This window comes from Oculina patagonica, chromosome 13, assembly GCF_052425735.1.
Source record: "Oculina patagonica isolate OP01 chromosome 13, crgOcupat, whole genome shotgun sequence".
Taxonomy (NCBI): Eukaryota; Metazoa; Cnidaria; class Anthozoa; order Scleractinia; family Oculinidae; genus Oculina; species Oculina patagonica.
In genome coordinates this window covers 32,948,310-32,964,606 of record NC_135770.1, presented here as the reverse complement: position 1 = coordinate 32,964,606, position 16,297 = coordinate 32,948,310, and the positions used below count along the sequence as shown (strand labels likewise).

The 16,297-nt window shown below is 39.1% G+C and overlaps 3 protein-coding genes and 1 long non-coding RNA gene across 4 annotated transcripts in view; 3 read left to right on the top strand and 1 right to left on the bottom strand.

Annotated features, from left to right (window-relative positions):
- Positions 1-16,297, top strand: part of LOC144635160 (uncharacterized) — a 335,656-nt gene that overhangs the window by 96,109 nt on the left and 223,250 nt on the right. The gene's annotated exons all lie outside the window — the stretch shown is intronic.
- LOC144635275 (uncharacterized) overlaps positions 11,776-16,297 on the bottom strand; it is an 11,521-nt gene continuing 6,999 nt past the window's right edge. Inside the window, exon 3 of the long non-coding RNA XR_013567339.1 lies at positions 11,776-12,027. This is a non-coding gene — a long non-coding RNA (uncharacterized LOC144635275). The remainder of the gene's footprint in view (positions 12,028-16,297) is intronic.
- On the top strand, positions 12,006-16,019 carry LOC144635214 (crt homolog 3-like). The gene is made up of 5 exons (XM_078494306.1): positions 12,006-12,597; positions 13,542-13,728; positions 14,447-14,643; positions 15,106-15,265; positions 15,870-16,019. The coding sequence occupies exons 1-5, from the start codon at positions 12,077-12,079 to the stop codon at positions 16,017-16,019; spliced, it is 1,215 nt and encodes a 404-aa protein (XP_078350432.1). The 5' UTR covers positions 12,006-12,076.
- Positions 16,162-16,297, top strand: part of LOC144635601 (polypeptide N-acetylgalactosaminyltransferase 2-like) — a 3,163-nt gene continuing 3,027 nt past the window's right edge. Inside the window, exon 1 of the mRNA XM_078494691.1 lies at positions 16,162-16,230. Within this exon, the coding sequence (XP_078350817.1) occupies positions 16,162-16,230 (69 nt within the window). The remainder of the gene's footprint in view (positions 16,231-16,297) is intronic.

Genomic DNA, 16,297 nt, shown 5'->3' with positions numbered 1-16,297 from the left:
CATAGTCATAGTCATAGTAATTTTTCTTGGACAATTCTGACCAAGGTTGAAAGGTGCAATGAGATCAACCCTATGCGAAGCACCAATCCGGATAAACTACATGATTTAGTGTCTAATGCGGATATTTTACCCTCAATTAAATCGGACCACTCTGCAATATTTCTAGAACTCGAAGAAATTAAGGAAAATAGTAGAGGTCCCGGATATTGGAAATTGAATACCGCGTTACTTGCGAACGAAGAATATAAAAACATGATAAAAGTTAAATTGCCGAGTTGGCTTGAAGAAGCCAAGGAACTAAAAGACCACAGATCGATCTGGGACTGGATCAAATTTAATATAAGAAATGACTCTATGATTTTTTCTAAACGATTATCAAAAATTCGACAGAAACGCGAAGAAGAATTAACTTGCAAATATAAAGAATCATTAGCTGCCTTTCAAGATAATCCGTGCGAGAATACGCGAACAACAATGGAAAGCTGTAAAAACGAACTCGAATCGATGTATGATAAAAAAGTTGAAGGTATTATTGTTCGCCGGGCAAGGGCACGATGGCATGAACATGGAGAAAAGAACAGCAAATATTTTTTAAATTTGGAAAAACGTAATCACATTAAAAAACACATTCGAAAATTGCACATAAGTGGAGTCATCTCTACTGATCCTCTTTCGATAATAAACTCACAGAAACAATTTTACACTAAGTTGTAGACACTCCAGAAGTTAGACACTCCAGAGGCGACAGCCTTTTTTGAAAATCCAAATCTACCAAAGCTCTCGAGTGAAGCGAGTAACAAATACGAAGGAAGGATAACCATCGATGAATATCAAAACATTATTAAAACATTCCCATTAGGTAAGACTCCTGGGAATGATGGTTTGCCTATTGAATTTTACAATGTCTTTTGGCCTTTAATTGGTGAATTATTGGTTAACTGTTTTAATGAGGCTTATGAAAGAAAAGAAATGTCTAACTCGCAAAGACAAGGTGTTATCACACTTATTTAAAAAACTGGTAAAGATAGAACTTACCTTGAAAATTGGAGACCGATTTCACTCACTAATGTTGACGCCAGCTTTTTTCATTAGAGTGTCACTTGCTTACTTAGCTTTTGAGTATTTTTTTCTGAGCAAATACAGTCATGACAAATGCTGGTACAATCAAATACAGAATCCAAAGAGTTGCAGGACATGTTTAAATTTATCCGTTGGCTTACTGAGCACAATTTTTTCTCCACTTTTTGCTGCATGCAATTTTTTATGGTTATTGTCCAACCTTTCTCTTCTTACAGACTTAAAAGTTAAAAGAAATGGTCTGTGCCAAATCAGATTCATAAACTCTGCTTATATATATGTTTATTTTATCTTTCTTAGGCTTAAGGAGGCTCGATGTAGTTTTTTTTAGCCGTAGGGTGGTTGTTTTGAAAATTAAAATTGTCTAGGAAGCCAATGTTCAATTTTTGCCACAATACACCGTAATGATCAAATATGACCAAATTTTAATTTTTTACCCGTCACTCAGCCACAAGGGTTACCATAACAACGATTGACGTTTTCTTTTGTTCTCAAACAAGCTTGATTTTCTCGAAATCTAGATTGACTCTTGGTGTTTATTTTTTGATATGTAAAAGTTTAGTAGATTGACTAACTGTTGACGAAATTTTAGAAAAATCTGTAAGAGCGTTTTCAAGTAAATCAAGAATGAAATTTTCAGAAAAAACCTGTTTTAATATAAAATGGGCGCTTTTAAATTGTTTCGTATTATTTGAGCGCAGTTACTCTCACTGAAATATAAATACTTACACCATCAAAGACCATTAACTAAAAGCGAAAGACGTTTTGCTCTAATTTGTTAAAATATATCAACTGCCGATTGTAGGAAGTTATAAGGAAATATCAAACACTTAATTCTTGATTTACTCTAAAACGCTCTTACAGATTTTCCTAAAATTTTGTGTACAGGTAGTCAATCTACTATACTTGAACATATCAAAAAATGAATACCAAGTGTCAATCTAGATTTCGAGAAAATCAAGCTTGTTTGAGAACAAAAGAAAACGTCAGTGGTTGCTATGGTAACCTTTGTGACAAAGTGACAGATAAAAAATTAAAATTTGGTCATATTTGATCATTATGGTGTATTTTGGCAAAAATCGAACATTGGCTTCCTAGATAATTTTAATTTTCAAAACAACCACCTTTTGGCTAAAAAAACTACATCGAGCCTCCTTAATAAGATCCCGTGTGAAAGGGGCAAACTTTGCCTCAAGTACAATATTAACATTTCTTGACAGTCACTGCGAGTGTAATGTTGGCTGGTTAGAGCCGTTGTTACATAGAATAGTGCAGGTAGGAACCAGTGTTTGTTATCTGAACTGATAATTATGATGCATTAGCGTGAAGGTAAATGTCTTCAAGGTTGATTATTAAGTCTGTAACTAGCTACCCCCAGCATTTATCAATGCATAGTCCTTTGCACTAACCACTTGGCCACCATGCCTATCACCTCACACACGTGTACCAGGGGTACCCAACAGACCGCTTCGATGAATATATCTGTTCGGAAGACCTATAATCGCCTACAATTTTTGGATTTAAGTGTGATAAAAAAACTGGAGATTTCTTTAGCTCAAACTTTCGTAACATGGGGAAAGTGAATGCCTGTTGTTTTTGGAGTCAGAGAGAAAAATGTCATTTTGGGTACGAAAAAAGGCCAGCTACGATTTTCGAGAAGGCAACAGCGGCCCATAAATTCAGGTAATAATATTTCGTTCCCTAAAATTTTCTGAAGTTTGAAAGTTGAGCTAGCATTTCCAAAAAGATAAAATTTTCTTAGCATTGAAAAATAAGGCTCTTTAAATTGCACAAAAAGGACATCAGGTGCCCCTGATGTACTATACCTGTACAGTGGCTGTACACTCTCTGAATGAGTTGCTTGTGCACGTTTTCACCACGTGTATTAATAGTTCAGTTTGTCTGATATTCTTTTTTTAGGATAAAACAATAGTAGTGAGTCCAATTATTGATGTAATCAACATGGATGATTTCAATTACCTTGGAGCATCAGCAGACATAAAAAGGAGGTGAGACATGTTCTGTACTTTACAGGGGCTATGTCACGGTATTTGAAGTCATTTTTCTGATTGATTTTTAATCATAGGAAACCTCAAGATAATAGTTAGAAAGTTAGAAAAACACCAATGCAGAGACAAAATTCCGAAAATAAACAAGGATGGTTTCGACTGACAAAGATTAAGACGAATTATGAGCAACAAACTTAAAAAAAAAATTGCCAATTTTTTTTCAAGTTGAGTTGTCCGTGACGTACATGTAGCCCCTTTAACTTGTGACCAGTTCAATCTTGAATGCCCCTAGTCAAGATAATTATAATTACTGAAGACGGTGTTTTATTATATGGCTACAATAGTACGCGCGCTCTGATTGGCTGCTGAGCGGGCATTATTTTCTTGTAATGACCGGGCATTATGAAAAATTTTCTCGGCTCGGCGGTTTTTTGAGTTGTGAGTAAAAGCTACTAGCGCAATTGCGAGAACGACAATAAATACCGACAAAATGTAACTATCTTTTCAACAACTGAAAGAAAAATATTAGCATACCGATACTTCTTTAGTATGAGCGACGAAGACAGCCACAGAGAGCGAGAGCGAGTTTCACCTAGGTATTTTTTAGATATTTCAGTTTAGAATAGCGCTAAAAGGCCATATAATAAATAACTTATTAACCTCGTCCGTTCGGTCATTACAGGGCAATCTCAGACCTCGGCCTTGATGTATTGACCTCGCTATCGCTCGGTCAATACATCAAGGCCTCGGTCTGAGATTCCCCTGTAATGACCTCAATCTCGGTTAATAAGTAGTATATAAAGCCCTAAACAGTCGAGGAAAATTAAGGAATGGCATGTTCACAGTTACTTCTGTTCAATTCAGTTACTTTCAAAGAAAAATGAGCAAAAAGTTAAGGGAACCCTTTTTCTCGTAGCCTCATTGATCTCATTAGAAGCTCTACTGCCAAGCCGCGGTATTAATAATTTGTTATTACATCTGTATTGCTAGGATTTGATTGGAGTCTTCATTTTAAGTGGGACAGCTTAACACCAAAAGAGAAACAGGCCAGAAGGAGTAATCCCGTAGCACCAATAAGGTACACTGTATGTGCACTGGGTAGTGAAGGGGACAGGGGGAAGGGAAGGAAGGGTGTTTCACTGAACACTGCGTGGGAGGCTAGGGGGAATTGTAGGGGTCACGGTATGCGTGTCAGGAAGTGAAATTCCTGTGGTGGGAATCAGGAGAAATTGAGACAATTTTATCCACATTTTGTAATATTTTGCAATAGAAATAGCTCAAAGAGGTGGGAATTGCCAAGAAAGGTACAGTAACTGAGAGTAAAAGGTACAAGGAACAGGAGGTTCAGACCCCAACTGTTCATTTTTCGGACAATTTTTTTTTTCAGCCTTAAACATCCTCCAATATACCAGCTGCCTGAAGGGGTCTATTTACATTTTGTACTTAATAACATTCACCAAAATCATGGCTATTCATGCCAATTACCTAGGCATGATATCTATTGTATATTTATTGTGTTTCCCAGGACGCCAATGATAGCTGGAGGTTTATTTGTGGTGGAGAAGGCCTGGTTCGAAACGCTAGGGCAGTATGTCGTCATGATGGACATTTGGGGTGGCAAAAACTTTGGTATGTGTGCTTACTCTTAGTAAATAAGAACTGTTTTAGTAATGAACTTACAGCCCTTTACCCGTTAAATCGATCGGCAGTTGAACAACCATGGTCTTCGTCGGTGAAGTGTGCTGAAGATAACATAACATATTCATTATTGTGAATTTTAAACTATCAATTCTTATGGGATCGTGCTGATACAAAGCCACAGTGGAAAAGTGTATTTACCTGAAAAAAAGGTTTAACGCTGTAAATTTCGTAATGAGTCAGTGCGGCATTAAACTGAACGTGATTCAGAGTCAAAGCTGCTGGACAAAGCTCTTACATTGTATTTCAACCACATGCCTTTCAAAACTTTGTTTCGTGGCCTGAAGTTTTGTATCGTGCTAAAAATTACCATTCGTCTTTCTGTTGATTAGTACATAATTTTTGTTCGACTGGTTACCAGAATAGTTTTAAGGAGCCGAGGACCTGTCTAGTGTCGAAAGAACATGTTCTCGCCTTTTAATGTGATCTGATTTCGTTTTTTAACAGAAATCTCCTTCAGGACTTGGCAGTGCGGTGGCAGCATGGAGATCATTCCTTGCTCAAGAGTTGGTCACGTGTTTAGAAAAAGACATCCTTACTCATTTCCAGTTGGAAATGCCAACTTACATGAAGTAAGTTGCGAAGTTCTCTGTCGTGGATGATGTTTCAATTCAGTTTCCTTAATTTGATCAGACATTCTAATGTCTTATTTTCTGGTACGACGTATAACAAATCTAGTCGGGCAACCCGCAAGGAATTTTTCCATTAGAAAAGAATAGTTTTGTCTAAGGTTGGCCCGACAGGTTAGCGTTCGCGTCTTCTTTAACATAGCACAATGGAACAGTCTAAGGAAATGGCCTCTCTTTACGCCCAATTCGTCTTTATCAGAGACATTCTGACTTTCAGTTCCACATAAGAAGTTTTATACTGCAAGAAGACGTAGTTCTACAAAGATTCGTGTGGTGGCTCTGGTTGGTCGTTGCTCTTTTGTAATTTTTTGCGAGCGAAAAACAGCTAATTATTCCATGGATCTCTGTAGCGCGGGGCAGGTGGGGGGAGGAGGAGTGGGGAGAGAATTGAGATCGTGAACAGAGAAGTCCGTTTACTTCTAAAGCTAAACGGAGCTAGAACAAAATTTCTAAACGTTCTGGATAGGATTTTATTTCCATAAGAGGTTTATATCCCCAATGCCAGTGCTGGATGTAATAATTATAAGTGAGGATCCATGTATTGCAGGTTTTCATGCAGGATTCCTTTGTTTATTTAGGAATACTCGTCGTACAGCTGAAGTATGGATGGACGAGTACAAAAGATTTTATTATGCTGCTCGCCCGATGGCAAGGAGCGCTAACTACGGCAGGTGATTAAAATTTAAAGAAAATAAAAGAGTATCGAGAATTTCATCTGATAAGCTGGGAGAATACAGAAACTCCTGTGATTAGACGATGAAATAGAAGCAGTTTTTTGATTGGACGAGACAATAAAAGCTCGTCTTTGATTGGATGATAGAATACAGATGTAGAAGCTGTTCTTTGATTGGAAGAAAAAGTGAATAGAAGGTCTTTGCTTATTGGTTACAGCATGTTACTCTGTAACCAATCAAAACTGGTTTATGTATAATCTAGAAAAAAGAAACACAAAATTGTAGAAAATCCGTAGAGCTGACGTTTCGAGCGTTAGCCATTTATCACAGCAATTGTTGCTTTTTATGGTGGTGTTTGTTTTAACTATTAATATTTGTTTCGTTTTTCAGTGTAAAGTCAAGAAAAGAGCTGCGGGAGCGCCTTAAGTGCAAGCCGTTCAAGTGGTATTTGGAGAACGTCTATCCAGATCTTCAGTATGTGCGATCCTTTCAATAACGTACTTTCTTCCTTGCCTATCTTTTTAGATTATTGAAAGCTGAAAGTTTTTGCCTTCACTGGTCATATCAGCGATGCTCGTATACTGAAGTATTTGAAAAAGTTATGGGAAATAAGGATTTAAAATGTTTCGATTTGGAGGTGATACTAATTTTGCCCGTGATGGTCTTCGCAGACCTCTTAGACCTACTTTGAGCGCTCTTTTCTTTCGCTGCTAAAGAAACTTCTCAGTGAAAATCGATTCGACAAATTCCATACTTAAGACGTAGTTTTGTTTTGAGATACCCCACCGCCTACCTCTAATTTGTTGAAAATTTGAAAATTGGACTTAATTGCATTTAAAATTGGAGGTTTAGCTTTTCGCATTCTATTGTCTTAATTCTTCCTGTTTTGATTGTAGAGTGCCCGAGTCTCAAGATGTATCATTTGGTGAACTAAAGCAGGGAAAGAAGTGTTTGGATACGCTTGGTAGCCAGGCCGGTGGTTCTGTCGGCCTGTTTGATTGTCACGGACAAGCAGGAAATCAGGTACAGTGTATTGGGTTACTATATTGCGTGAAAACATGGCGTAGGAGGAAAAATTGTTCAGTTTGGCGTGACAGTAACGCTGCTTGGTGTGACAGTTCAGAAATCCTATGACTCTTGTGGTAGCATGGCAGATGTTAATTGAACTACTGGGTAACAAAATCAATCTAACGTCCTTATGGCTTAAAAAGCGTACACAATACAATCTTGGATTAACAAATTTGCACGGTTCCGAAAATATGGATCGTTGTTAATTCAAATATTCAGCATAATTTATGTTCACTGCAATTTGCAGAACGCGTAATAAGCTGATCTTAAGGACGTATATTGTATGGCTGTGAGGTCATCCCATTCTATAAACTGCTATGAACTTTATTGTGCCCATTTGCCCCTTTCCAGCGTGGCTCATTGAGCACGTAGCCACCCCTTTTGTATCTTTACAAACTAGCCAATGGTCTGAGAACTCTCCTGTCCTTTTTTACTTACCATTTCTTTATCTCAATCTGATGCATAAAACTGCTTCATGCCTTGGGAATGTTTGCTTTCCCAATTGCCACGTTGACGTTATTGGATTTAAACATGAACATCACATGCAGTCAAACTTTTTTAATACGGACCAAAGGAGCAGAGCTTATTATCCGTATTATAGAGGTAGATATTATGTAAATTCTAGTTTCTGTGGGACCAAGTGAACTCTGCTATCGCGGTATCCTTTATGTAGTTATTAAATCATTTCCCCAAACTGGTGGGTCTTGTGTGAGCACAGAAAATCTCTGGATGTTGTCCTTCTGTCGAAATTAAGAGAAGATAATGTTAAAGCGTCCTAAAATCGTACACTAAAAATCCTAGCTTTCGCCGATCCACGACATCATCAGTGATTCAGGGATAGGAAAAACGAAAATCCCGTCCACGTCACTATATGGTCCTTATTTTTCCACCAGGAATGGGCTCTCACGAAAACCAACTTAGTCCGCCATCATGACATGTGTTTGGCGTTGAAAGACCCCGCTCCAGGGAAGCCAGTAGCTATAGAAGGATGTCGAGATGGAGACGACAAACAGGTTGGTATCCCTGTGACATTGAAGTTTCTGATCACTAGACTCCGTGAAGATGCACAGCTACTTTTTATCCCCAGCATTATAACGTGCGATACCTTAATCCAAAAGAACACGGGTGGTTGTTAATGATGCTTGTCTTATCGCAGATAAGCGTCCAGGATTTTTGTCAGGTTCCCCTTTGTCGTTTCCTATAAAACTGAGTAGAGAGAGGCACTATGAGATTAAAGTGTCTTGTCCAAGAACGCAACACAGTGACCCCGGCCAGGGCTCGAACCCCGGACCTCCCTGTGCGGGATCCAACGCACTTGCCATTAGGCCACCGCATATCATGCAATAGATCAGAGTATCAGATCAGAGTATCAGAGTACGAGTTCGAGATTGAGTAAGGCTACGACTTTTCAAACCTAGTGCTTATTCTTTCGGTTATCACATTTTACATCAATCTTGTACCGAACGTCAGGCTCCCTTTCGGATGGTCAGCAACAGGGAGGATTGAGGGCTCTGAGAGCGTAATTGGATTGAAATTCGAAAGTCGTACTCGATCCCGTACTCGTACTCCGATCTGAAGGTCCCTAATAACTTTATTGGCACATCAGTAAACCTCGCAATGTAATAGGTCCGAGGCATGTCAGGTTTACAAAGCCTGTAAAAAAAGCTCGCAGGTTGGGGATAGAGGGGGGCGAGAAGGGGGGACTCCTCGACCCCCCGCCCCTGTATCCCTCACAACCGGGGAGTCTGTTGACAGACTAACCTTTATACTGTATGTTTATGTGTTTGACAGCTGTGGGAGCACACGCCTCAACGCACGTTACGTCACAAGCAGTCAGGACTGTGCCTGGATAGCAAAGACGTCAAGAGCGGACAACACGTGACTATTGACAACTGTGACAGCAATAAGTACTCCCAAATATGGCAATTCTCACTGAACATGAATAATTAGAGTTCATTTATTCCTACGAAGAACTTTGTTAAGAGGAAAGAAGCAGGCAATATTGAATATTTTGTAAAAAAAAATGCCGTTTGATAATTTTTTATAGCAAATGGTCTGCTATTTTAAAACCATTGTAAAAACATGTGATATAAGGAATTTCGGGGATCAAAATAATACCAGTTGAAGGCGAAACCCGTCTTCGAAAAAAACTACTTAAGCCTTCGGACTTCTTTCGTCACTAAAGTTGCTTAGCGATGTATCCTCATTGCGCCATGCCGTGACAATTTGAAGAGTTTAAGCATTCGACAACGGGAACGGGAACGGGAACGTCGCTAAACAAAAGAGAATAAATCTGATTTTAATGAGCAGAACAATGGTTCTACACGACAGTGAGTCTTGTTACATTTCTTTACCGTCCTCGACATGACCAAATTCTGCGTTACGCACGTGAGAACGTGAGCCACAACTGCGATTTTTAAAAGTTTCTTTTTCGAATTGAAGCTAACTTATAGATAGATAAAAGGCAACTTTACGTTTCAACTCCGCTCTTAACAGGAAATTGTTTTGAAATAACGTTTATGCAGAAGTGTTTTTGAATGATAATACTTAAAAACTTTTGGCTGTATGACGGCGCACCATAGTCAGGGATATTTCGCGTTTCGTCGGCTTGAGATCTATGTTATCACGGAATAAAGTGGGCTTTTTTTGTTTGTTTTACAAAAGAGCCTCATGTTTTCAAAGCTTGGCCATCAAATTGTAATAAGTGTTTTTTGACTAATCAGCGAGCGTGTAAAATCCTAGATATTAATAAAAACAGATAAATAAACACAGGACAAATGTCGTTTGATTTTTGACAGGCTTCCTTTAATCAAATGTTTTTCAGTAGACAATTTCACCACAAAGCGGTAAACCAGAAAGCCAAATAAATATGTCTCAGAGAAGATTACAATTAGCAGTTCATTAAATTTTGTGCACGAGTGCACGATCTTCGATCTTAAACTGTCTCATATTTCGCTGCGCTTTTCGCAAGGAGTTCGAAATTCTTTTATGTAAATATACGGTAACTCAGTCGGGTGATCATTAACTAGGGTTAGAATTTGAGGGTAGGCATAATGCACAATCTGCAGCAAGTGTAAGCATTTAGGCTAGGAAACGTTTTCGTAATTTAAAAAACGCTTAGTATATTTGTTAGGTTAGTGTTTTCGTTGTTATTTATTGGAAAGCCAGTAATAGACCCTTTGCATAAATGGCGTCTGCATTTGAATAACAATACAGATACATCCTAAGCCTCACATTCCCGTAAAAAATCCTTTGTCTATAAACATCCACATGAGGCTAAAGGTGTACAAAGTATTGTTATGTAAATTTGGGCGCCATTTATGCAAAGGGTCTATTAGTAAGATCGTTTTTTTATGGAGACTAGATTTTAAAAAATTGTATATAAGAGGGCTAGTATGGGTAGATAATGGCGACATTTAGCACCAAGTTTTCGTGCGAGTACCGCAAACCTCAAGAAGTCACGTGACTTTGCTCTTGCCTTCATGTTTGTCGTCTGCGGTTCACGTTTCGACGAGAAGTATCACAGACTTGAACCTTTTTCATCAGTCAACCTGTTAGTTTTGGACAGTAGCCGTTATCATCAAATGTTCTTCCTCGTCCGATAAGAAACGAAAACGTAAAATAATTATAAAAAGGCAACCGTTCTGAATTACCTTTCGTTTATTAGAGAGTGTTAGGCTTATTTTTGTTTATGTTACAACCCATGCACCACATGGTTAATATGATGGCCTTTTGCATTCTCTAAGATCGATTATTGGTTCTACAAAACAAGAGTCTAAATCGTACAAAGGACTAATAGCTGTGAAGTTGCGAAGTTGTTAATGATTTGCCAAATTATCTAGAATCTAACATCTTTACTCTTGTCAGAAAGAAATGAATAGTTTAAATGACGTTTGTAAACGTTATGTCACATAGAAGATATTTTAATAAAAATTATGTCTTGACAAGTGTCGTTGATCGCTAATAATTGCTTTTCGCATGAAGCATGACGAGATAATAGTGTGACGAGCTGAAAGTGTGACGTGCCAAATGTGTGTCATGCCAATAGCGAACCAAACTCGTACGCAGGCCAATGCGTTTTTAACATGAAAGGCATTATATTACCGGTTGACTTGCAAGTTTCTGTGACCCCAAATTATACCCAAAGGTTTTTATATGGGCTGACTGGCTTCCCCAAAAGCGTTCAGGCTGGAGCGAAAGATTTGGTACGAGGGAGGCGGAAGTCTAGCCTCTTACGTAGACGTTCTTTTGTCTCGTCACGCAATATTTCGAATCGTTTGCGTAGGTGAATTACCCTGGGTGCCAGAGGTTTTTCTTGCGCGGCTTCCGGTGTCGGTCATGTCTCTATCTCAAGTCAAGCTAGCGCAAGTCAAGCTAGCCTGCGTAGCTGGCGGTTTTGTTGGGGTATAAAGCGCACACAAGTTGTCGCGGCTTTGCCGATTGCTTGTGTGCGCTTTAAACCCCAACAAAACCGCCAGCTACGCAGGCTTAAGTCAAGCTTCTGGGTTTCTTGTTTACGTGACTATCGCTCAGGTGACCATCACACCTCTTGACCAAGCAACATGGGTATTTTTAGAATGGCCTGTATTTCAAAATGACATTGGATGGCATGCATTGATCAGCGTATGAAATTCAATCCAATGCATGTTCTCCAACTCGAGATGAAAATAATGATGTACATTCCGTGTATTTTGCGTCAGGAACTTTTGTACATTGCGTAACATGTGACTAGCACGGGATTTGTATGACGCAAGATAGCATTTACGAACTGGGCACCTGTACTTACCGCATCCCCTCATGCACGAAAGCCTTTTTCACGGCATAAGCAAAACTGAAAGGTACTGAAGCTGAAACGACAGAAAACAAATAAGACTTTGCTATCTGTTGACTGCTCAGTGCCACTGTAAGCTTGCCAGTGCAGATGGATTCCTCGGGAAGGACCGTCTCCCAGCCAGGTTACACCGACAAGAGAGTGCAAAGCTTGGCCTCCGATTTCGCACCTTCGCGCCCGGTGCCTCTTTCCAGTAAACCGAAAACGGTTAAAGTAGGATTCCTCGAAATCCCGTTGTTCTGGGCAAACCTGTTTTTCGCTTTTGTCGCTGTAGCCGGTCAAGTTGGTCAAAACGTGTCGTTACCTCTGTGGATCGACTCGACAAATGGAAACAGATTGGGGCGATCGGTGGACAGTTATTTTGTGTTATCATTTGCCAGTCTGTCATTTGTAGTAATCTTTGGACTGGGAACACTGTTCCTTCGAATCTTTTCGCCTAAAGATATCGGCGAAACAGAAAAAGGCTTTCCACACTTGTTGCTGTTTTTGGTCGGCCTCTGCGACGCCTTGAACGGAGCGCTGGTTGTTTTTGCGAGTAAAGGATCGAGAACGCCGCCGTATCTTCAAGCCATTCTTGGAAACTTCATGATTCCTTTGACTATATTATTCAGGTCAGTGAATTTACATTTCATTTTAATTGATTTGAATATGGGAAGAGTCGCGCATTCCCCGGCACGGCAGACATCACGCAACCAATCTGTCGCGTGGGCGTAGTGGGCGAAGATCACGCGATCGCGACACTTCAGTTAATTTACATTTCACCACACAAAATACATAATAAAATTTAAAGAATAGAAGGTGGAGAGGAAGCCTTTGCGAACTTTTTAAGATGACTTCAACTCAACATTTTTTGCTCTCTCCTATTTTAAAATCTTCAGCGGGTCAGCCTTTTCGAGGCCTGGATGACCGTACATGTATAAATAGCATCGGGTTTAATTTTCACTTTCCAGACTCCCACTTGGAGCAGTAAAACGTTCGCCAATTACAAAACAAAAAGACCGAAACAAGTTGTCCGAATTATGATCAAACCTTGTACAGTTACAAACCGATCAAGTGCACCGGGCTTGGATTGACAATAATTACTGAATGGCAAGTAAGCTGATCACTGATTGTGATAGAGAAAAGTTACACGCCGGAAAACGAGAGAAATTATATTGAATTTAATTTAAGAAAGTACATTTGAAATAGCTCCTAAAGAAAGTGCATATTTTAAACCGGAATATTGGTCAAATTAAATTGACATTTTATTTCTTTTTTTTCGTTTGCTTTTTCAAAGTAAACGTTACATTAATTTGATGGTCCGGTTTCCAAAAAGTACCAAACCATTTGTTGTTGGGTTTCCGGAAATGATCAACATGATCAAGGTATACCGGTACACTATCTCTCGGAGATCGCGCTGAACTGAAGAATGAATTTGAATAAACAGATGGCGTTTAAACAGCTTCTCTTTCAGTTACGAATACATACCTAGGCATAAACTGATATCTTTTAGCGAACAGTTTACTGGTATGGCCGTATTTCTAAACAGCAATTCTCCATGTTCTATTTTCATCAGGCTGCTCATCGTACGCAAGAAGCCGACCCTTGTAAAACTCCTGTGTGGTGTAGCTGTAGTTGTTGGTCTTTTCATTTGCCTCATCCCAACAATTTTTCCCAGTGTTGATCCTAAAGCTGAGAAAGCAAAAAACGAAGCTCACGGCGTTTCAAGAGTGATGTGGCCAATCATTTTTATGCTTGGATTTGTAAGTGAAATATACATTAGCTTGTTCTAGGCGTTCGGTTAGTTGGGGAGTAACCTGTTATCAGGCTTTTTTTTTTGTTTTGTTTTGTATTTTTTGTTATTTGTCTGTTTCGTTTTTTTTTTTGTTTTTTTTTTCCTCAGGTTAGTTGGGCAGCAGCGCAAAAAACTGATCTTCGCTTTTTTCTTTCTTTTCTTTTCTTTTTTTGGTGAACCTCAACCCTCAAGTTTATGTAAAAGTATAATGTTTCTCTTTGAACAGTAAGCCGGGTTTACACAGGCAATTATGTGACAAATATATTTGATCTTGTAGATGACACAACAACTATTGTCAGCAGTCTAAAGTTTAGTGCGCCACTAATGACCTTGGACAGCAGAGATACGCGCACACAGAGCCCAGTGGTCAGCCAATGGGAGATTTTGAACACATATGTTGACGCAATATTTGCCACATTTTATGTGACGAGTCGTCTCGTCTACACGAGCAATTTTTGTATGTGACAACTTTTATTTGTCATATAAAAGCTAACACGCCAGCTTCTCAACAAATATATTGGTCACATAAAAATTGACCAATTTTTCTCATCTACACGAGCAAATAAAAATTGCCACATAAAAATTGCTCGTGTAAACTTGCCTTATAGCTCTTATATATTGTAGTGCAATACAAACTTTAAATAAGAATTTCTTTTTCTCTTTTTTTTTTTTTGTAAATTTTCTAGGTTCCAGCGGCCATAATGAACGTCCTTGAGGAAAAAGGAGTGAAAATGGAAAATAAAACATCGAGAAAAGGAGTCAACTTGGTTTACTTTCTGTTCTGGACGTCTACATATCAACTTCTTTGTGTTGGCTCGCTTTTCTGGTTAGATATTCTGCCGTGGTATGGAAACGTTGACAATATCAACGAGTTTGGAAAAAAGTATGTTTTTTTTCTTTGTTGCTATGCTACTGAATGCTCTCTGGAACGAGATCAAGTATTGTAAAATATTGTTAGGAAGTTTAATTACGATCGCAGATCTCAAACAAGTACAGTGATACTATAGCAGGGAATAGAGTTTTAAAAGTTTTTCGTAAATTGGTGTGTAAGGCGTTCTCGTAGATTCTGTGTTTATCACATTTTTTCGTTACTGAGCATTACCCCCCTCCCCCCGCGTTTGAACATTAAAAATAATCAAACCCATTTATAAGTGTAAAGTCGTGAAGGAAAAACTTGCCTGGTTTAAAAAAACACCGGACTCGTAAACGAGGGGGGGGGGGGAGGGGTCCAATGAGCAAAGCCTTTGGGTACCGGGCGCCAAACCAAAATTTTCAAGATCGGCTCAGGGATTCTGCTTTGGGCCAAGACTTACTCTGCTTGAATTTTTTTTTTTCTCATTTGTAGTTGGTGGTTTGGAATTCAATGTTTCTTTGGCGCAGCAGGCTGCGATGCTACATCAGGCACCAGGGGAACCATGTTCATTCTTATGTACGTTTTATCTTATGTTGGTGGAGCAAACCTGTTGAGACACGCTGAGGGAGCAACTTGGCTAGCCATTGTCACGGTAAGACATACCAGGAAGAAAAATTATTTTGACTACCAAGCTTTCATGAGGGCGTACACTAACACTGGTGGCGCTCTTTTCTTTAATGCACACGCGCGCGATTTGAGTGAAACTTTTGCACTAGGTGGTAATATTTCGCGCATCTTTGTTTTGTATTATGGCGCCGTCGCTAGACAAGCTGTACGCTTTCAGCCAGTGCAACATCGCCCAAGAAAATGCATAAAAAATATGATTTCATTACTTTGTGGAACGCTTACCACAACGAAAACGTTTCGAGACGTGATAGATTCAGCGTGTCACAAGAGCAAGAAAAATTACCTAGTATAATATGAAGTCCAAAACAAGTCCGAAACAGTTTACTGATTATAACCGAACTTAGATAGATAGTTTATTGAAATGTGAAACGCTTAGACTTATTTAAAAGGTGATCTATGTACATTAAAACAAGTTAATAAAAGTTAAGTTAATTAGGTTTAAATAGAAACAAGTAAAAACAAATGTAGGCCACCAAACTCAGCATCGAGTGTGACGGCTTAACGATATCTAAGGGAGGCGCTTTTGGGAGGATTACGACCTAATTTTTAACTTGTTCCATATTTGGTAGTCACTCGTCACTCCTCTGGGATTTCTGTTCTGGACTTTGTTTAGCGAATCACCGTTCAAGTGGCAGCCGGAGGGTCACGTGAGCACTTGGTTCAGTATCGGTGCGCTGGCGATGATGGTTCCCGCCATCTTCGTCTACAACATGGGGTAAGACATAGGCTGTCTTATATTTTTAAGTCGGCGAGCAGAATTTGCTTAAATTGTTTTGCTATATAATGTTGTTCCGAAAGGGAAGGTGACGTGATTCACCAGCACTGACCTTGTGAGCAAGGAAAATATTTTTGTCCAAACCGATGAGAGAGAGCAGAAGCATATTACCCCCATATACTTCTGGAGAGAGCAAAGACTTCTTTCGTAAGCCAGTACCTTTTTGGAAGTGAAAAGATTTATTTTTTCCTTTTTTCCCCCTTTTTTGCAGAGATCGGCTAA

Coding starts and splice junctions, on each gene's coding strand:
- LOC144635214 (XM_078494306.1), top strand. CDS start 12,077: ATGGATTCCTCGGGAAGGACCGTCTCCCAGCCAGGTTACACCGACAAG. Junction 12,598..13,541: donor CCTTTGACTATATTATTCAG/GTCAGTGAATTT, acceptor TATTTTCATCAG/GCTGCTCATCGTACGCAAGA. Junction 15,266..15,869: donor CTTGGCTAGCCATTGTCACG/GTAAGACATACC, acceptor CATATTTGGTAG/TCACTCGTCACTCCTCTGGG.